The sequence below is a fragment of the Hyperolius riggenbachi genome, unplaced genomic scaffold (genome assembly GCF_040937935.1).
Source record: "Hyperolius riggenbachi isolate aHypRig1 unplaced genomic scaffold, aHypRig1.pri scaffold_166, whole genome shotgun sequence".
Lineage (NCBI taxonomy): Eukaryota > Metazoa > Chordata > Amphibia > Anura > Hyperoliidae > Hyperolius > Hyperolius riggenbachi.
In genome coordinates, this window is record NW_027152377.1 from 150133 (window position 1) to 169406 (window position 19274).

Sequence of the window (19274 nt, forward strand, 5' to 3'; positions counted from 1 at the left end):
GGAGATCTCGTCACTGAAATAGTGAGAGCTTGGGACACTGCATAGGGAGGGAGGCAGGCACTATGGGGAGGGGACACAGCTCCACTCGGGTCCCTTAGCATGAGGTAGCCAGAGGTACCCTCAGCATTAAGTACCTAGTGGTGTCCCGACTGAAGGGAGATCTCGTCACTGAAATAGTGAGAGCTTGGGACACTGCATAGGGAGGGAGGCAGGCACTATGGGGAGGGGACACAGCTCCACTCGGGTCCCTTAGCATGAGGTAGCCAGAGGTACCCTCAGCATTAAGTACCTAGTGGTGTCCTGACTGAAGGGAGATCTCGTCACTGAAATACTGAGAGCTTGGGACTCTGCATAGGGAGGGAGGCAGGCACTATGGGGAGGGGACACAGCTCCACTCGGGTCCCTTAGCATGAGGTAGCCAGAGGTACCCTCAGCATTAAGTGTCTAGTGGTGTCCCGACTGAAGGGAGATCTCGTCACTGAAATAGTGAGAGCTTGGGACACTGCATAGGGAGGGAGGCAGGCACTATGGGGAGGGGACACAGCTCCACTCGGGTCCCTTCCTTAGCATGAGGTAGCCAGAGGTACCCTCAGCATTAAGTACCTAGTGGTGTCCCGACTGAAGGGAGATCTCGTCACTGAAATAGTGAGAGCTTGGGACACTGCATAGGGAGGGAGGCAGGCACTATGGGGAGGGGACACAGCTCCACTCGGGTCCCTTAGCATGAGGTAGCCAGAGGTACCCTCAGCATTAAGTACCTAGTGGTGTCCCGACTGAAGGGAGATCTCGTCACTGAAATACTGAGAGCTTGGGACACTGCATAGGGAGGGAGGCAGGCACTATGGGGAGGGGACACAACTCCACTCGGGTCCCTTCCTTAGCATGAGGTAGCCAAAGGTACCCTCAGCATTAAGTACCTAGTGGTGTCCCGACTGAAGGAAGATCTCGTCACTGAAATACTGAGAGCTTGGGACACTGCATAGGGAGGGAGGCAGGCACTATGGGGAGGGGACACAGCTCCACTCGGGTCCCTTCCTTAGCATGAGGTAGCCAGAGGTACCCTCAGCATTAAGTACCTAGTGGTGTCCCGACTGAAGGGAGATCCCGTCACTGAAATACTGAGAGCTTGGGACACTGCATAGGGAGGGAGGCAGGCACTATGGGGAGGGGACACAGCTCCACTCGGGTCCCTTAGCATGAGGTAGCCAGAGGTACCCTCAGCATTAAGTACCTAGTGGTGTCCCGACTGAAGGGAGATCTCGTCACTGAAATAGTGAGAGCTTGGGACACTGCATAGGGAGGGAGGCAGGCACTATGGGGAGGGGACACAGCTCCACTCGGGTCCCTTAGCATGAGGTAGCCAGAGGTACCCTCAGCATTAAGTACCTAGTGGTGTCCCGACTGAATGGAGATCTCGTCACTGAAATAGTGAGAGCTTGGGACACTGCATAGGGAGGGAGGCAGGCACTATGGGGAGGGGACACAGCTCCACTCGGGTCCCTTAGCATGAGGTAGCCAGAGGTACCCTCAGCATTAAGTACCTAGTGGTGTCCCGACTGAAGGGAGATCTCGTCACTGAAATAGTGAGAGCTTGGGACACTGCATAGGGAGGGAGGCAGGCACTATGGGGAGGGGACACAGCTCCACTCGGGTCCCTTAGCATGAGGTAGCCAGAGGTACCCTCAGCATTAAGTACCTAGTGGTGTCCCGACTGAAGGGAGATCTCGTCACTGAAATACTGAGAGCTTGGGACTCTGCATAGGGAGGGAGGCAGGCACTATGGGGAGGGGACACAGCTCCACTCGGGTCCCTTAGCATGAGGTAGTCAGAGGTACCCTCAGCATTAAGTGTCTAGTGGTGTCCCGACTGAAGGGAGATCTCGTCACTGAAATAGTGAGAGCTTGGGACACTGCATAGGGAGGGAGGCAGGCACTATGGGGAGGGGACACAGCTCCACTCGGGTCCCTTCCTTAGCATGAGGTAGCCAGAGGTACCCTCAGCATTAAGTACCTAGTGGTGTCCCGACTGAAGGGAGATCTCGTCACTGAAATAGTGAGAGCTTGGGACACTGCATAGGGAGGGAGGCAGGCACTATGGGGAGGGGACACAGCTCCACTCGGGTCCCTTAGCATGAGGTAGCCAGAGGTACCCTCAGAATTAAGTACCTAGTGGTGTCCCGACTGAAGGGAGATCTCGTCACTGAAATACTGAGAGCTTGGGACACTGCATAGGGAGGGAGGCAGGCACTATGGGGAGGGGACACAGCTCCACTCGGGTCCCTTAGCATGAGGTAGCCAGAGGTACCCTCAGCATTAAGTACCTAGTGGTGTCCCGACTGAAGGGAGATCTCGTCACTGAAATAGTGAGAGCTTGGGACACTGCATAGGGAGGGAGGCAGGCACTATGGGGAGGGGACACAGCTCCACTCGGGTCCCTTAGCATGAGGTAGCCAGAGGTACCCTCAGCATTAAGTACCTAGTGGTGTCCCGACTGAAGGGAGATCTCGTCACTGAAATACTGAGAGCTTGGGACACTGCATAGGGAGGGAGGCAGGCACTATGGGGAGGGGACACAGCTCCACTCGGGTCCCTTAGCATGAGGTAGCCAGAGGTACCTTCAGCATTAAGTACCTAGTGGTGTCCCGACTGAAGGGAGATCTCGTCACTGAAATAGTGAGAGCTTGGGACTCTGCATAGGGAGGGAGGCAGGCACTATGGGGAGGGGAGACAGCTCCACTCGGGTCCCTTAGCATGAGGTAGCCAGAGGTACCCTCAGCATTAAGTACCTAGTGGTGTCCCGACTGAAGGGAGATCTCGTCACTGAAATACTGAGAGCTTGGGACACTGCATAGGGAGGGAGGCAGGCACTATGGGGAGGGGACACAGCTCCACTCGGGTCCCTTCCTTAGCATGAGGTAGTTAGAGGTACCCTCAGCATTAAGTACCTAGTGGTGTCCCGACTGAAGGGAGATCTCGTCACTGAAATACTGAGAGCTTGGGACACTGCATAGGGAGGGAGGCAGGCACTATGGGGAGGGGACACAGCTCCACTCGGGTCCCTTAGCATGAGGTAGCCAGAGGTACCCTCAGCATTAAGTACCTAGTGGTGTCCCGACTAAAGGGAGATCTCGTCACTGAAATACTGAGAGCTTGGGACACTGCATAGGGAGGGAGGCAGGCACTATGGGGAGGGGACACAGCTCCACTCGGGTCCCTTAGCATGAGGTAGCCAGAGGTACCCTCAGCATTAAGTTCCTAGTGGTGTCCCGACTGAAGGGAGATCTCGTCACTGAAATACTGAGAGCTTGGGACACTGCATAGGGAGGGAGGCAGGCACTATGGGGAGGGGACACAGCTCCACTCGGGTCCCTTAGCATGAGGTAGCTAGAGGTACCCTCAGCATTAAGTACCTAGTGGTGTCCCGACTGAAGCCAGATCTCGTCACTGAAATACTGAGAGCTTGGGACACTGCATAGGGAGGGAGGCAGGCACTATGGGGAGGGGACACAGCTCCACTCGGGCCCCTTAGCATGAGGTAGCCAGAGGTACCCTCAGCATTAAGTACCTAGTGGTGTCCCGACTGAAGGGAGATCTCGTCACTGAAATACTGAGAGCTTGGGACACTGCATAGGGAGGGAGGCAGGCACTATGGGGAGGGGACACAACTCCACTCGGGTCCCTTCCTTAGCATGAGGTAGCCAGAGGTACCCTCAGCATTAAGTACCTAGTGGTGTCCCGACTGAAGGGAGATCTCGTCACTGAAATACTGAGAGCTTGGGACACTGCATAGGGAGGGAGGCAGGCACTATGGGGAGGGGACACAGCTCCACTCGGGTCCCTTCCTTAGCATGAGGTAGCCAGAGGTACCCTCAGCATTAAGTACCTAGTGGTGTCCCGACTGAAGGGAGATCCCGTCACTGAAATACTGAGAGCTTGGGACACTGCATAGGGAGGGAGGCAGGCACTATGGGGAGGGGACACAGTTCCACTCGGGTCCCTTAGCATGAGGTAGCCAGAGGTACCCTCAGCATTAAGTACCTAGTGGTGTCCCGACTGAAGGGAGATCTCGTCACTGAAATAGTGAGAGCTTGGGACACTGCATAGGGAGGGAGGCAGGCACTATGGGGAGGGGACACAGCTCCACTCGGGTCCCTTAGCATGAGGTAGCCAGAGGTACCCTCAGCATTAAGTACCTAGTGGTGTCCCGACTGAAGGGAGATCTCGTCACTGAAATACTGAGAGCTTGGGACTCTGCATAGGGAGGGAGGCAGGCACTATGGGGAGGGGACACAGCTCCACTCGGGTCCCTTAGCATGAGGTAGCCAGAGGTACCCTCAGCATTAAGTACCTAGTGGGGTCCCGACTGAAGGGAGATCCCGTCACTGAAATACTGAGAGCTTGGGACACTGCATAGGGAGGGAGGCAGGCACTATGGGGAGGGGACACAGCTCCACTCGGGTCCCTTAGCATGAGGTAGCCAGAGGTACCCTCAGCATTAAGTACCTAGTGGTGTCCCGACTGAAGGGAGATCTCGTCACTGAAATACTGAGAGCTTGGGACACTGCATAGGGAGGGAGGCAGGCACTATGAGGAGGGGACACAGCTCCACTCGGGTCCCTTAGCATGAGGTAGCCAGAGGTACCCTCAGCATTAAGTACCTAGTGGTGTCCCGACTAAAGGAAGATCTCGTCACTGAAATACTGAGAGCTTGGGACACTGCATAGGGAGGGAGGCAGGCACTATGGGGAGGGGACACAGCTCCACTCGGGTCCCTTAGCATGAGGTAGCCAGAGGTACCCTCAGCATTAAGTACCTAGTGGTGTCCCGACTGAAGGAAGATCTCGTCACTGAAATACTGAGAGCTTGGGACACTGCATAGGGAGGGAGGCAGGCACTATGAGGAGGGGACACAGCTCCACTCGGGTCCCTTAGCATGAGGTAGCCAGAGGTACCCTCAGCATTAAGTACCTAGTGGTGTCCCGACTGAAGGAAGATCTCGTCACTGAAATACTGAGAGCTTGGGACACTGCATAGGGAGGGAGGCAGGCACTATGGGGAGGGGACACAGCTCCACTCGGGTCCCTTCCTTAGCATGAACAAAAACAAAAGTTTGTTTTCCTAAAACAGAAAGAATTTGCGATAATTCAGGTTGGAGTGAGCTCGAGATGTCTCCCAGGCACCACTGCTGAATATATGCAAATTAACTATTGTACCCTTAGAAGCTAAACACACCTCCAGAACCGCTGGAATGCAATGATGTGTCAGCTTGTTAATATGTACAGAGCCATAATAATCCAACATGCATACAGACTGTTTCGGATTGTTTGATCCTCATCAGTGCATGGCATGGATTAATTTGGCTCTATGGAGTAGGGCTTGTAAATCCGAGAGGCACAGACTAACCAGCAAGCTCATGGTGACCCAGAACTCATTGGGGTGTGTAAGGGACTACAATGGTCCTAAAAGCCCCCTTACTAAGATGTTAAGAAAAACAAAAGTTTGCTTTCCTAAAACAGAAAGAATTTGCGATAATTCAGGTTGGAGTGAGCTCGAGATGTCTCCCAGGCACCACTGCTGAATATATGCAAATTAACCATTGTACCCTTAGAAGCTAAACACACCTCCAGAACCGCTGGAATGCAATGATGTGTCAGCTTGTTAATATGTACAGAGCCATAATAATCCAACATCCTTAGCATGAGGTAGCCAGAGGTACCCTCAGCATTAAGTACCTAGTGGTGTCCCGACTGAAGGGAGATCTCGTCACTGAAATACTGAGAGCTTGGGACTCTGCATAGGGAGGGAGGCAGGCACTATGGGGAGGGGACACAGCTCCACTCGGGCCCCTTAGCATGAGGTAGCCAGAGGTACCCTCAGCATTAAGTACCTAGTGGTGTCCCGACTGAAGGGAGATCTCGTCACTGAAATACTGAAAGCTTGGGACTCTGTAAAGGGAGGGAGGCACGCACTGTGGGGAGGGGACACATCTCCACTCGGGTCCCTTCCTTAGCATGAGGTAGCCAGAGGTACCCTCAGCATTAAGTACCTAGTGGTGTCCCGACTGAAGGAAGATCTCGTCACTGAAATACTGAGAGCTTGGGACACTGCATAGGGAGGGAGGCAGGCACTATGGGGAGGAGACACAGCTCCACTCAGGTCCCTTCCTTAGCATGAGGTAGCCAGAGGTACCCTCAGCATTAAGTGTCTAGTGGTGTCCCGACTGAAGGGAGATCTCGTCACTGAAATACTGAGAGCTTGGGACACTGCATAGGGAGGGAGGCAGGCACTATGGGGAGGGGACACAGCTCCACTTGGGTCCCTTAGCATGAGGTAGCCAGAGGTACCCTCAGCATTAAGTACCTAGTGGTGTCCCGACTGAAGGAAGATCTCGGCACTGAAATAGTGAGAGCTTGGGACACTGCATAGGGAGGGAGGCAGGCACTATGGGGAGGGGAGACACAGCTCCACTCAGGTCCCTTCCTTAGCATGAGGTAGCCAGAGGTACCCTCAGCATTAAGTACCTAGTGGTGTCCCGACTGAAGGGAGATCTCGTCACTGAAATACTGAGAGCTTGGGACACTGCATAGGGAGGGAGGCAGGCACTATGGGGAGGACACACAGCTCCACTCAGGTCCCTTCCTTAGCATGAGGTAGCCAGAGGTACCCTCAGCATTAAGTGTCTAGTGGTGTCCCGACTGAAGGGAGATCTCGTCACTGAAATACTGAGAGCTTGGGACACTGCATAGGGAGGGAGGCAGGCACTATGGGGAGGGGACACAGCTCCACTTGGGTCCCTTAGCATGAGGTAGCCAGAGGTACCCTCAGCATTAAGTACCTAGTGGTGTCCCGACTGAAGGAAGATCTCGGCACTGAAATAGTGAGAGCTTGGGACACTGCATAGGGAGGGAGGCAGGCACTATGGGGAGGGGACACAGCTCCACTCGGGTCGCTTAGCATGAGGTAGCCAGAGGTACCCTCAGCATTAAGTACCTAGTGGTGTCCCGACTGAAGGGAGATCTCGTCACTGAAATACTGAGAGCTTGGGACACTGCATAGGGAGGGAGGCAGGCACTATGGGGAGGGGACACAGCTCCACTCGGGTCCCTTAGCATGAGGTAGCCAGAGGTACCCTCAGCATTAAGTACCTAGTGGTGTCCCGACTGAAGGGAGATCTCGTCACTGAAATACTGAGAGCTTGGGACACTGCATAGGGAGGGAGGCAGGCACTATGGGGAGGGGACACAGCTCCACTCGGGTCCCTTAGCATGAGGTAGCCAGAGGTACCCTCAGCATTAAGTACCTAGTGGTGTCCCGACTGAAGGAAGATCTCGTCACTGAAATACTGAGAGCTTGGGACTCTGCATAGGGAGGGAGACAGGCACTATGGGGAGGGGACACAGCTCCACTCGGGTCCCTTAGCATGAGGTAGCCAGAGGTACCCTCAGCATTAAGTACCTAGTGGTGTCCCGACTGAAGGAAGATCTCGTCACTGAAATACTGAGAGCTTGGGACACTGCATAGGGAGGGAGGCAGGCACTATGGGGAGGGGACACAGCTCCACTCGGGTCCCTTCCTTAGCATGAGGTAGCCAGAGGTACCCTCAGCATTAAGTGCCTAGTGGTGTCCCGACTAAAGGAAGATCTCGTCACTGAAATACTGAGAGCTTGGGACACTGCATAGGGAGGGAGACAGGCACTATGGGGAGGGGACACAGCTCCACTCGGGTCCCTTAGCATGAGGTAGCCAGAGGTACCCTCAGCATTAAGTACCTAGTGGTGTCCCTACTGAAGGAAGATCTCGTCACTGAAATACTGAGAGCTTGGGACACTGCATAGGGAGGGAGGCAGGCACTATGGGGAGGGGACACAGCTCCACTCGGGTCCCTTCCTTAGCATGAACAAAAACAAAAGTTTGTTTTCCTAAAACAGAAAGAATTTGCGATAATTCAGGTTGGAGTGAGCTCGAGATGTCTCCCAGGCACCACTGCTGAATATATGCAAATTAACTATTGTACCCTTAGAAGCTAAACACACCTCCAGAACCGCTGGAATGCAATGATGTGTCAGCTTGTTAATATGTACAGAGCCATAATAATCCAACATCCTTAGCATGAGGTAGCCAGAGGTACCCTCAGCATTAAGTACCTAGTGGTGTCCCGACTGAAGGGAGATCTCGTCACTGAAATACTGAAAGCTTGGGACTCTGTAAAGGGAGGGAGGCACGCACTGTGGGGAGGGGACACATCTCCACTCGGGTCCCTTCCTTAGCACGAGGTAGCCAGAGGTACCCTCAGCATTAAGTACCTAGTGGTGTCCCGACTGAAGGAAGATCTCGTCACTGAAATACTGAGAGCTTGGGACACTGCATAGGGAGGGAGGCAGGCACTATGGGGAGGGGAGACACAGCTCCACTCAGGTCCCTTCCTTAGCATGAGGTAGCCAGAGGTACCCTCAGCATTAAGTGTCTAGTGGTGTCCCGACTGAAGGGAGATCTCGTCACTGAAATACTGAGAGCTTGGGACTCTGCATAGGGAGGGAGGCAGGCACTATGGGGAGGGGACACAGCTCCACTCGGGTCCCTTAGCATGAGGTAGCCAGAGGTACCCTCAGCATTAAGTACCTAGTGGTGTCCCGACTGAAGGAAGATCTCGTCACTGAAATAGTGAGAGCTTGGGACACTGCATAGGGAGGGAGGCAGGCACTATGGGGAGGGGACACAGCTCCACTCGGGTCCCTTAGCATGAGGTAGCCAGAGGTACCCTCAGCATTAAGTACCTAGTGGTGTCCCGACTGAAGGAAGATCTCGTCACTGAAATACTGAGAGCTTGGGACTCTGCATAGGGAGGGAGACAGGCACTATGGGGAGGGGACACAGCTCCACTCGGGTCCCTTAGCATGAGGTAGCCAGAGGTACCCTCAGCATTAAGTACCTAGTGGTGTCCCGACTGAAGGGAGATCTCGTCACTGAAATACTGAGAGCTTGGGACACTGCATAGGGAGGGAGGCAGGCACTATGGGGAGGGGACACAGCTCCACTCGGGTCCCTTAGCATGAGGTAGCCAGAGGTACCCTCAGCATTAAGTACCTAGTGGTGTCCCGACTGAAGGGAGATCTCGTCACTGAAATACTGAGAGCTTGGGACACTGCATAGGGAGGGAGGCAGGCACTATGGGGAGGGGACACAGCTCCACTCGGGTCCCTTAGCATGAGGTAGCCAGAGGTACCCTCAGCATTAAGTACCTAGTGGTGTCCCGACTGAAGGAAGATCTCGTCACTGAAATACTGAGAGCTTGGGACACTGCATAGGGAGGGAGGCAGGCACTATGGGGAGGGGACACAGCTCCACTCGGGTCCCTTCCTTAGCTGCTGTCGACCCAGTGGCTGCTCATGGTCACGCTCCCGCTGCATTTTGCACAGACACAGTACCGGCGCGTGTGCAGTAAGGAGTGGAGCTGTGGCGAGAGACACATAAGCTTCATGGAGCTGGAGGAAGCCCCAGGTAAGTAAATCTGGTTTTTATTATTATGCCTGATGTTTTCTTTAAAGGGCACCTGTAGCGAGGACTATATGGAGGCTGCCATGTTTATTCCTTTTAAGCAATACCAGTTGCCTGGCTGCCCTGCTGATATTTTTGGGTGCAGTAGTGTCTGAGAGACAGCCCTGACTGGTCAGCTTTATCCGAGAGCCCCCTATTGTATGTATGTGGCACCCTCTGAGAAAAAAAGACAGAAACACAGGCTAGTTCTATATAGTTTTGGGACTGTACATACACATGTTTATTCCATCATGTTACATGTCACTTCAGGTCCCCTTAAATCATATGTACATTAATGATGAAAGGCTGTGGGGTTTTGTGTGTTTTAGGTGGTGGTATCATTGCTCAGACGATGCTGGAAGATGCAGAATGGCAATCTTTTTCAGGTGGAAGTCTAAGCTATGGACTAGTCCCGAACTACCAGGGTCTGTCTACAGACCCGTCTGAGAATCCAAATGCTGGCACCTGTTCTCTGACTGTCTCATCTCAGCAGTCTGGTGCATTGCTAGGGCCCATGAACCAAATCTTATTGAGAGGAGAATGCATGCAGAGTGGACTTTCCATAAACACAAAGATAGAAAACAAATATCTTCCTCAACAAAGCACCGGCCAACGTCATGGAGAAGTCATGCATTCCCAGGGGGCATCTGCTGAGCCTTACACAAGTCTATATCTTCCACCACAAGGCACCAGCCAAAGTCATGGAGGAGTCATACATTCCCAGTGGGCAGCTGCTGAGCCTTACACAAATGAACATCTTCCACCACAAGGCTTCGGCCAAAGTCATGGAGGAGTCATACATTCCCAGGGGGCAGCTGCTGAGCCTTACACAAGTCTACATCTTCCACCACAAGGCACCAGCCAAAGTTATGGAGAAGTCATACATAACCAGGGGGCAGCTGCTGAGCCTTACACAAGTCACACAAGTGAATATCTTCCACCACAAGGCACCGGCCAAAGTTATGGAGAAGTCATACATAACCAGGGGGCAGCTGCTGAGCCTTACACAAGTCTACATCTTCAACCACAAGGCACCAGCCAAAGTCATGGAGAAGTCATACATTCCCAGTGGGCATCTGCTCAGCCATACACAAGTCTATATCTTCCACCACAAGGCACCGGCCAAAGTCATGGAGAAGTCATACGTTCCCAGGGGGCATCTGCTGAGTCTTACACAAGTCTACATCTTCCACCACAAAGCGCCAGCCAAAGTCATGTAGAAGTCATACATTCCCAGGGGGCATCTGCTGAGCCTTACACAAGTCTATATCTTCCACCACAAGGCACCAGCCAAAGTCATGGAGGAGTCATACATTCCCAGGGGGCATCTGCTGAGCCTTACACAAGTCTATATCTTCCACCACAAGGCACCAGCCAAAGTCATGGAGGAGTCATACATTCCCAGGGGGCATCTGCTGAGCCTTACACAAGTCACACAAGTGAATACCTTCCACCACAAAGCGCCTGCCAAAGTTACAGAGAAGTCTTATGTGCTCAAGGGGCAACTGCTGACTCTTATACTGGTCACACAAGCAAATCTCTTCCACCACAAGGTACCACCTACAGTTATGGAGGGGTTTTGAGTTTCCATTGGGCATCCACTGAGCCTTCAATCTCTGCTATGCCATCAGGTATGTGTATCAAATGTTCTTTGACAACTCTTTCTAACTCTTTCTCAATGTACAAAAAATTGTTGTAATTTGTTGTCTTTGACATGTATATGCAGGAAGTCAGGAACATTTTCAAAATAGGGAAATAAGACAACAAAAATCAATAATAACCTCTAAAGTAGAACTTCAGAGAAAACCCTTTTTTAGAAAATGTACAACTTTATTTTTTTACTTACGGTGATTACTGTAAATAAAAGTAATGATTGACCAGATTTTTTATGTCTTTTTTTGATTAACATGGAAATGTTAGAATTATTGTCGTTTGTGTTTTCACTGAAGATATTTTCTCTCGCCTTCTGTCTCGGATCTATCTATACAAAACTTTGTGAGTTTATATTTAAAACCGGAAAAGGGGGACTGCAATACACATTTGTTAAAGGAAACGTCAGGCAATCTATGCTACCCCCCGATCTACTTACCCGGGGCTTCCTCCAGCCCCTTGCATCCGACATGTCCCTCATCGCAGCTCTGCTCCCAGCCACTGGCCTGGGGTCCCTGTTGGTGCATAGGGCGAGGTCGTCCTCTACTGCGCAAGCGCTGCTGTCAATCCCACACCTGTGGGCTGGAGTGTTCCGCGCAGTAAAGGACGACCTTGTGAGGTTGGCCTCTGAACTGGCGTGGACCCGGGCCGGCGGCTGGGAGCAGAGTTGTGACTAGGACATGTCGGCTGTGAGGGGCTGGAGGAAGCCCCGGGTAAGTAGATCTGGGGGGAGCATAGATTGCCTGACGCTTCCTTTAAAATTTCTAACTCTTTCTCACTGTACAAAAATTTGTTATAATTTGTTGCCTTTGACATGTCTATGCAGGAAGTCAGGAACATTTTCAAAATAGGGAAATAAGACAACAAAAAAAAAAAAAAACATTGGAAGGGAAGGGGGTGCTGCTTAAATATAAAACACTTAAAACAGTGTAAAAGGTAAGAGGAACTTACCTTAAAGCGGAATGAAATCCAGCATTTCTACTTTGCTCTAATAGATTGTTTACAGCATATTATACACAACCAGCAATTTTTTTTTACTAGAACTGCATTCAAAGGGTTAACACAGGCTTTAGAAGCTTCAATGCCTTCAGAGCTGGCCGCTTCCGAAACTACATAATGTTATCTAGTGTTTAATTGTATCAAGTCAGGAATGTAAACAAAGGCTTCTCTCACACCACAGGGTCTCACAAGGACTGTGAGACAAGCATAAATGCTTTCTGATTAAGTTAGAGGATGAATAAAGCAGTTATAAATAAAATGCAAAGTCAGCTCTCAGAGTAACATTAGTGTACTTTAGGAAAGTAGGGCTCTTTTAGATGCTGTTTTTAACACTCAATTTAGCCTGAGCGCCATCTTCTTTCTTTTTTTCCTAAAGTACCTTATTTGACCTGATGAAGCAACTGTAAGGTTGTGAAATGCGTTGTCTGTGCAATTATAAATAAATTGTTCGATTTTTAATTGACCCATGAGTATTCTTACAAGGTAAGAAATCATCCTTCTTACCGTTTGCTACCATTATAAATTTGGATTTATATAACTCCTAAGGGCGCCTCCAATAGTGTCTGTTGCTGATTTTCACCCTACTTAGTAGGGTACTCGCCACTACAGCTTTAGGGCTGAGTTTTTTCCGGAGCTGCGACTGACAAGGCCGAGTGGAGACGGTACTTCTTCACACGCACAGTCTAGTGGTTGCCGTCAAAAGCAACCCACGTTTGTGAGTATAATACTAAATACTTATTCTTTAAACCAACTAGTCGTACGATAATACACGATAGTGGGCTCCCGACGTCCTTGTGTTTTTTGTCTCTACTTTAGGAATGTATCATTTCTAAATGAATAATAATACTAATGCACAAAAGCAAATACGATAACCATATAGCAAATAAAAAGTAGGAAAACATGTTTTTATTGAATATTATGTCGGGGTTTTATACCGCTTTAAGAGGTGAAACGGTAGGGGTAAAATTGAAAAACTGCTTCGTTTGGGCCATGTGAGGAAACGCGGAAAAGCCGCCGCAAGTACTCAGAGTGAGGCGGCTGTTTCCGCGTCCAACATAGCGGCACAACGCGGAGAAACCGCCGCATGCCGCATGGGCAGAGCGGTGGAGTCCGCGTTGGATGCGGCAGATTGTGCGCATGACAATGTTACTGACAGTGTGGTTGGACACGGGGAGGCCGCCGCTTGCTTGGAGAGCAGCGCGGCGGGTCCCGCGCCCGAGTCAGCGGATACATTGCAAAACATGTCTGGTGTGGCTGGGACTGATAGTCCACACAGGTTCAGAAGGACGAGAGGCAGAGTTTATATGACAGTCAGAAGAAGGTCAGCTGACCAAGCTGGTCAGCTGACAATTCCACCACTTCTCATTGGTCCAGCACTTAGGGGAGGTGCTGGTGAGCGCTCTAGTATATATACTGGGTGCTGGTCATTCAGCTGGTGTCTGGCGTTGTGATCACTACATGGTAGCACTCAGACCTTGTCAGTTCTGTGTTATTATCAGTGTTGTTATTTAGACCAGTTCCCAAGGTGTTGATGGCCAAGGATCTCACACCTTAGTCTAGTGATTCTGTTATTATCTGTATTTGTATCTAGACCAGTTTCCTAGGTGTTGACGGCCAAGGATCTCACACCTTAGTCTAGGAATTGTGATTATCTGTTATGACCTTCTGCTTACCTGACCATTCTTCTGAACTCTGATTCTGTACTTTGCTCCTCTGATACTCTGTTGCCAAACTCTGCTCGTTCCTGGACTCTGCATCTGCCTCCTGATTCTGTACCTAGTTATTCTGATACTCTGTTGCCAAACTCTGCTCGTCCATTGGACTCCACATCTGTCTCCCGATTCTGTACCTGATCTGTCTGTGTGTTAACGACCTGGCTTGCTCGACCTCGAAACCTGTCTGCTCTGTCAGAGACAGTTCCCAAATCTGTTAGTGACACTCCCTCATTGGTGTCACTCACGTTCCGTCCTTCCTACGCTCAGCCTGACTCCTCCCCCGGGAGAGTCCAGGCTAACGGAAGGAAAGTGCGTTTGTGCAGTACTCCTTACTGCTGTGCATCTGCGTCTCAGGTGCAGTCCTCAAAGTATTACTGTTGCACCAAACACTCTCTCTACTCAGGTGTCCAGAGGTTAGAGATATATCTGATTATCGGTGATACTGCAGATCATCAATAATCAGGTACATATCTGTATTCTCGGTGATACTGCAGATCATCAATAATCGGGTATATATCTGCATTCTCGGTGATACTGCAGATCACCGGTAATCAGACCCTCTCTGTGTTACACCGATCGTTACAGGCCATTTGCGGTTTTCATCCTTTCATTGACCCCAATTATGCGCCTTTCTGTAGCGCCACCAAACCTATTGGGATGGTCAGAGCCACCACACCCAAGCCTTTAAAGTGGTTGCAGTTACCCAACCTGAATTTGTGAGTACCATTTTGTATTGTTTTTCGTCAGATTGACGGGTCGTACCGATAATTTCCAACATTTCCGATCTACTCCTGATCAATAACTGTGGAGTCGGTAAAAAAAAATCATCGGACTCAGACTCCTCCGTTTATGAAACCACCGACTCCAACTCCAGGTACCCACAATTGCTCTGACTACCGACTCAGACTCCTTAGTCTAATTTTTACAAAGTCTATGGATTTGGTTCAAAAATCATCCGACTCCTCAGTTTATTGAAACCACCAACTCCAGGTACCCACAATTGCTCCGACTCCATAGCCCTGTCAATTATGGTCGATTTTCAGATCACTACTGCACAAAATCTATCCCATTGTTGATCAGAATCTGATCGGTCATGTCGGAAATAATCGTTTGGACCTGTGGATCTGATGGCACATTGAATATTGTGTACCTAGCAATAACATAGCACACTATAAGGAGCTCCTGGTTTCTCCTGCACTTTTCTCTCTGTCTCTGGAAGATCTGCTGGTTTTCCAGGCCTCCAGCAATAAAAACAGGTTGGGCATGTGGCTCGATAGTGAGTAACCCAGGCTTTCTCAACCTTTGTACCCTGGAAGGATCCTTCAATTAATTGTCGGATCTCACCAAACCCCTGCATTTTTTTTTTAATTTACAGGGTTTACTTAGGTCTATGTTTTTGGTCAAAATTCTGACATGACAAGACAAATAACATTTATATCACGCTTTTCTCCTGGCGGACTCAAAGCGCCAGAGCTGCAGCCACTAGGGCACGCTCTATAGGCAGTAGCAGTGTTAGGAAGACTTGCCTAAGGTCTCCTACTGAATAGGTGCTGGCTTACTGAACAGGCAGAGCCGAGATTGGAACCCTGGTCTCCTGTGTCAGAGGCAGAGCCCTTAACCATTACACCATCCAGCCATCAGTTGTATTCCTTCACCCCTGCCATGTCTTGACAAAATGCATGCTATGATGGCATTTACCATTGTACAGCATGCATTGCAAGCCTTATGCTTGCAGTAGGGTGAGTAGCTGTAGAGCAGAGTACCTGATACTAGAGCAGGTATGTGTGCTCAGCTGCCCTACTCTGCATTGGGGGGAGGGGTCCACCAGGCTGTTATTACACTGAGGAATGGTTTGCTGTGCCTTTGTGTTTTACACTGATGACATTACTTAGAGGCTACAGGGTAGGATCATTACTTTGGGTCAGACATAGGTAGGATCATTTTGGGAAATGTAAGATGTTTGGAGAGAGGTTTGTTTTACCAAATATTTGAAGCAAAACCTTTTCAGCTTCTTGTGTCCCAGTAATGTGCAGAGCCTCACTCCACATGAAAAAAGGTGCCTGGAAAATAGAGTGCAGGGGATTGCCGCTACTAGAATCTTGCTAATGTTAGTGATATTCTACTGCTGGATTCTGATAGTAAAATATCACTAATGTTTACCGATACTTTACTATGGCTAATCTAACCATACACTCACACAGGCCCCTCCCTCTACCAATAACTAACCCTAACACCCCCCCTTCCCAGTGGTGCCTAAACCTAAGATCCCCCTGGTTTTGCCTAACCCTAAGACCCCCCCCCCCCCCCCAGTGGTGCCTGGCCCTAAGACCCTCCCCTGGATGTGCCTAACCCTAAGACCCCCTCCAGTGGTGCCTAACCTAAGACCCCTCTGCATTTGCCTAACCGTAAGACCCCCTCCAGTGGTGCCTAGACCTAAGACCCTCCCCTGGATGTGCCTAACCCTAAGACCCCCCCAGTGGTGCCTAAGACCCCTCTGCATTTGCCTAACCCTAAGACGCCCCCCCCCAGTGGTGCCTAACCCTAAGACCCCTCTGCATTTGCCTAACCCTAAGACCCCCTCCCCCGGTGGTGCCTAACCCTAAGACCCTCCTTGATTTACCTAACACCCCCCTCCCCCCGTGGTGCCTAATACTAAGACATCCCCTAGTGGTCCCTACCCCCCCCCCCCTTCCTATTGACCCCTAAACCTTTACTTCCCCCTGCGAGGCAGCGATATGTTGCAAAAGTAGGTACATTTTGGAAGGAAAGAAAGCCTTTTTTCCCGGCAATCATTTTAAATATTGTCGCCTGATAGAATCCCGGGTGCCGGGGCTTGCAGAAGGGCAAATAGCAGCATGCATTTCCGCAAAATGATTGCCAATAATCGGGCAACAAAATTTACCTACTTTTGATGACTAAGACATGTAGCATTGCAGGGTAGATAACATCACTGTCTTTGCAGAAGTAGTAGCAGAAAGTTTCTAAGGCATCTTAATGACATGTATTTATGCTGAAAAAAAAACTGTTTTCCCTTTTGATGTTGCATGTATATAGCTGTCAGTACCACCAGCCTACAAACTAACAGGATATAAGCCCGACGAAGGCTGCAAGGCCGAAAGCTTGCTTATTTTTATTCATTTTTAGTTAGCCAATAAATGGTATTATCCTGGTTTAAAACTTCTTGTCTTTGCAGAAAGTATTGAAGCTTTGAAGTATTTGAGAAGTTTCTGTTAGTGTCAGAGTGAATACAAATGGCACAAGTTTTATAAAAGATATTGGGCTCAATTCACAAAAGGGTGCTAAGCAGTTAGCACGCCTAAAGCTTTTATTGATCGCACGCAAACTTTAGCGTTGCCCGTATCGCGCGAAACGTTGCACTGGGTGCGCCAAAAACGTCGCACCGAGTGCGCCCGAAACGTCGCATAGTGTGAAGTTTCAGGCGCACCCGGTGCAATGTTTTTGGCACACCCGATGCAACGTTTCTCTTTAGCTATGGGCAGCACTAAACTTAGCGCGCAAAACTTAGCGTGCCCTAAAGGGCTTTAGGCGTGCTAAGGGGCTTTTAGGCGTGCTAAGTTAGCACCCTTTTGTGAACCAAGCCCATTGTAATAAACCTGCTTGTTTGTTTCATCCTTTCAGGTGAACAGGACATTCGTCGTTCAGGTGGTGACACTCCCAGTCAAATGCTGAAGAATATCTTCTATTCCCAATCAGTTGCGGGCGCTGTAGAGCAGGCTAGTGCAGGTGGCACAGAGCATCCTATCATTCAGCCCGGGGTGGTGCCGCAGACTCCTCCCACTGCCAAACTTACCAATGGGTGGTTCTTCAATCAAGAGCTCAAGGCAAGGTTTGCTCTGCTGAAGCAAAGTATTCCAGCGACCGCAGGTCTGAAGCGGGCCTCTCGCACCCTCATTCTGAGGAACGCCATCGCCTACATCCGAATGCTCCAGGAAACATGCAGGCAGCTGCAGGAGGAGAACAATCGGCAGGAGGAGATGAACCAGATCTCATAGGACAGTATGTGGGACTTCCTGAGCGATTTGCCGCCACACTAAAGGGCGCCATTCCAGCACCCAACTTCAAGCACCGTTCTTAGATGCATCTGGTGCAATTTTATTTTAAATGAATTATGCATAAAGAATATTAGTTCCTAAAGGAGTATGCCAATCTCATAGACTGACAGACGCCAGCTCACACCCAGCCAGTCTGAACCCCTCCCCCTTTATTCCTAAAGAGTGAGAGTGCTGTAATCTGAAGCCACACCCCTCTGCTGATGGGTAGCCTATCATAGCTTGACACTGACTAGAAGAGAGAGTGGGCAGGCAGTAGGAGATTGCTGAGCAAATGAGAATTTTTCCATTGCCACAGCAGCTGTTTCCCTACTAAAAAACCTGCATTTTACAAAATGTATTACTGTATATGCATAATTCATATAACAAAATCTGCTAAATGTATCTACCTGCATATAAACGGTGCCTGAAGTTGGGCTTTGAATTAATAATGAACTAAAAGTTGTGTAAGTATTGCGATATATGCAAATAAAATAGGATAATACCAGTTCACGGGTCCGCCACCCTGAAACCACACCTCTCTCTGATAGATTGACAGCCAGAATAGTCTGGCCAGTAGGGAGGCGGGGCTTCACCATGACTCTCCTGCATGTCCATGTGACTGGAAGGGGTGTGGTTTAGACTGATTGGAGATGATCAGGCAGCTGTAAGTCACTGAGGAGGAGATGAGTGTATTTGAATTGGTTCAGCAGATATAGTATTAAAGTTTATTTCGTCAAAACTGTGTTTCTTCTAAAACTCCTTTAATGCATAATTGGTTTTAAATAATATTCTGTTTAAGAGAACCCGAGGTGTGTTTAAAGAATGTTATCTGCATACAGAGGCTGGATCTGCCTATACAGCCCAGCCTCGGTTGCTATCCCAAACCCCACTAAGGTCCCCCTGCACTCTGCAATCCCTCATAAATCACAGCCGTGCTGTGAGGCTGTGTTTACATCTGTAGTGTCAGTCTCAACTGCTCCCCCGCCTCCTGCATAGCTCCGGTCCCTGCCCCCGTCCCTTCCCTCCAATCAGCAGGGAGGGAAGGGATGCAGGCGGGGACTGGAGTTCTGCAGGAGGCGGGGAGAGCAGCAGACTGACACTATAGAGATAAACACAGCCAGCTCTGACAAGCTGTTTGTCAGCAGCGTGGCTGCGATTTATGAGGCATTGCAGAGTGCAGGGGGACCTTAGGGGGGTTTGGGATAGCAACAGAGGCTGGGCTGTATAGGCAGATCCAGCCTCTGTATGCAGATAATATTCTTCAAACCCACCTCGGGTTCTCTTTCAGTGCATTTAAATGGTACCTGAACTAAGCAAACATATAG

The 19274-nt window shown here is 50.1% G+C and overlaps 1 protein-coding gene across 1 annotated transcript in view; it reads left to right on the top strand.

Moving 5' to 3' along the window:
* The window catches only part of LOC137543690 (SUMO-interacting motif-containing protein 1-like), a 38782-nt gene extending 20094 nt beyond the window's left edge, over positions 1-18688 (top strand). The window contains exons 2-3 of the mRNA XM_068264812.1: positions 9863-11164; positions 17537-18688. Of these exons, the coding sequence (XP_068120913.1) occupies positions 9863-11164; positions 17537-17910 (1676 nt within the window). The 3' untranslated portion in view covers positions 17911-18688. The remainder of the gene's footprint in view (positions 1-9862; positions 11165-17536) is intronic.
* The last annotated feature ends 586 nt before the right edge of the window (positions 18689-19274 follow it).